At 51.1% G+C, this 2,747-nt stretch overlaps 1 protein-coding gene across 1 annotated transcript; it reads left to right on the top strand.

Moving 5' to 3' along the window:
• Positions 1-288: 288 nt before the first annotated feature.
• LOC138362782 (uncharacterized) lies at positions 289-1,952 on the top strand. Its single transcript, XM_069321340.1, has 2 exons — positions 289-349; positions 1,531-1,952. The coding sequence occupies exons 1-2, from the start codon at positions 289-291 to the stop codon at positions 1,950-1,952; spliced, it is 483 nt and encodes a 160-aa protein (XP_069177441.1).
• Positions 1,953-2,747: the final 795 nt, after the last annotated feature.

The raw sequence follows: 2,747 nt of genomic DNA, 5'->3' as shown, positions 1-2,747 counted from the left end.
TAAATCTTGCCAATCGCCAAGATGAAGACAAGAACGACATCTAGTCGTTGTCATGGACTCCAGCTGATCTTCGCCTTAGTGTTAATTGGGGGAAGTGAAGTTGGAGAGGGAGTAGGATCAGAGGGGAGGGCAGGGGAAGGGAAGGGGACAGAGGAGGAGGAAGAGGACGAATGGTTGACCAGAACCCTTTTGTCCACAGTGACGCAGGGAGTGGGAACCCACCCATGCAGTGTAAACATTCCAAAACACACGGGAGTTATAGCCGCATGATGACACAAGCGCTCCAGAATGATCCGTGCCTACGATGATCATAACAAACATGATGAAGCTGCTCGTCACCATCTCCTTGGCAAATATCTGAATGATGAATATTGCCTCTGATAATGAGAGGTACTGCCGATGATTACAGCCTGTACATGTCTGCTCGAAGGTACTTAAAAGATCACACACCTGTTTTTATTTACTAGAGGGCACTGTGTACAGGTGACACGGACGTGATACCATGAGTGTGGGAATGATATGTACGCGGTACCTCGTGTTGGTACCCACTCGCCCCAACACCAGAGATGGTACCTGGCCCACAGTCAACACCTGACTCACAATATTTGCGTTGATAATACCCTTCGTCATATGATGGCGATCATACGTAGTTTCTGGATGATTAATGACTCGCGGGACACATGACGTCGTTGATTAATGCATGATGAGAGATGCTACCAGTTTTGGATGAGAGTGAGTACAGTCATACCAGCCCCGGAAGACGATTCCCATGGCTACGTCACTTGGGAGACTTTGCAGTCTGGCTCTCCCTGCTAGGTGAACAGAAGCATCCGGTGAAAGAAACTGTGCCCTATTTCTGCTTAGACCGGGAAACGAACCCAGACTACGACCCCAGAGCGCGGTTCACTCGACTGCGAGGACCTGTGTGTGTGTGTGTGTGTGTGTGTGTGTGTGTGTGTGTGTGTGTGTGTGTGTGTGTGTGTGTGTATGTGTGTGTGTGTGTGTGTGTGTGTGTGTGTGTGTGTGTGTGTGTGTGTACTTACCTACCTAGATGTGCTTGCAGCGTCGAGCTAGACTTCTAACCCCATGTGTGTGTGTGTGTGTGTGTGTAAGCGAGGGTGCACGCGAGGTGTGTGTATATGTAATCATATCATTTGTCAGCCACGGTTGCCACAACAGGAGGTTGAAGTAGGCCCCTGAGGACCTGTGAACTAACACCCAAGGATAAACCTCTCGCAGTATTTTCACCTATGCATAACTTATACCAATAAACCATTGGTTATTGCCGCCTCCACCCTCATTTTCCAGATTATACACTCGTATATTGCCTGGTGTTTTATAATGGCATCGAAGTATAATTAAGCACGATAGACTTGCTTTATGGACGGGTTGTGGCGGGAATAAGAATGTATAGGCAGATGAGGTGTTGGTAACACTGCATGGCTCCCTGCCTCCAGGGTTCCTCCCCGACCTGGTAACGTTTGTTTTTGCACTCTGAGAATACTAAACATTCGCTCGCCCACCCTACAGCACGCCCGCCCACCTTACAGCACGCCCGCCCACCCTACAGCACGCCCACCCACCCTACAGCACGCCCGCCCACCTTACTGCACGCCCGCCCACCCTACAGCACGCCCGCCCACCCTACTGCACGCCCGCCCACACTACGGCACGCCCGCCCACCCTACAGCACGCCCGCCCACCCTACGGCACGCCTGCCCACCCTACAGCACGCCCGCCCACACTACGGCACGCCCGCCCACCCTACAGCACGCCCGCCCGCCCACCCTACAGCACGCCCACACACCCTACTGCACGCCCGCCCGCCCACTGGCCTCGTGTTCTCCCTGCCAGTGACTGGCCGCCCTACAAGCTGTCTCTCTGCTTGGCTTCACACCATCACGGGGCACTTGGCTGATACAATCGACAAGCAGATAATTTCCAGCACATGAGGCAGCGTTTAAAATCTCGTCTGTGAAGTGAACCGTGTACATGAGTGTGTACATGAGTGTGTACGTGGGTGTATACATGAGTGTGTACATGAGTGTGTACATGAGTGTGTACGTGGGTGTGTACGTGGGTGTGTACGTGGGTGTGTACATGAGTGTGTACATGGGTGTGTACATGAGTGTGTACATGAGTGTGTACGTGGGTGTGTACATGAATGTGTACATGAGTGTGTACATGGGTGTGTACATGAGTGTGTACATAAGTGTGTACATGAGTGTGTACTTGAGTGTGTACATGAGTGTGTACGTGGGTGTGTGCGTGGATGTGTACATGAGTGTGTACGTGGGTGTGTACGTGAGTGTATACCTGAATGTGTACATGAGTGTGTACGTGAGTGTGTACATGAGTGTGTACGTGAGTGTGTACATGAGTGTGTACACGATTGTGTAATGTGTGTACATGAGTGTGTACGTGGGTGTGCGCGTGGGTGTGTTGCATCAGGAGAAAGCGCCAAGCCATTACGACTATATATAGCCCTTGGAAGGGGTCAGAATAAGGATTTGGGATGGGACGGGGTAAAGTAATGGTGCCTAACCACTTGGACGGTCGGGGATTGAACGCCGACCTGCATGAAGGGAGACCGTCGCTCTCCAAATCCCTTAGCATGAAATAACTGTATGTGTCTCTCAGATTGCTGTTCTCCTTTTCCTTCTCACAGAATACGAGGATAATTTTGTTTATTAACATATTTAGTTACCTCAGTTACGGACTACTCCTGCCCGTGCCACCTCTTGTGG

This window comes from Procambarus clarkii, chromosome 9 (genome assembly GCF_040958095.1).
Source record: "Procambarus clarkii isolate CNS0578487 chromosome 9, FALCON_Pclarkii_2.0, whole genome shotgun sequence".
NCBI lineage: Eukaryota > Metazoa > Arthropoda > Malacostraca > Decapoda > Cambaridae > Procambarus > Procambarus clarkii.
The sequence above is the reverse complement of the archived record's forward strand: the minus strand, read 5'-3'. Positions and strand labels throughout refer to the sequence as shown.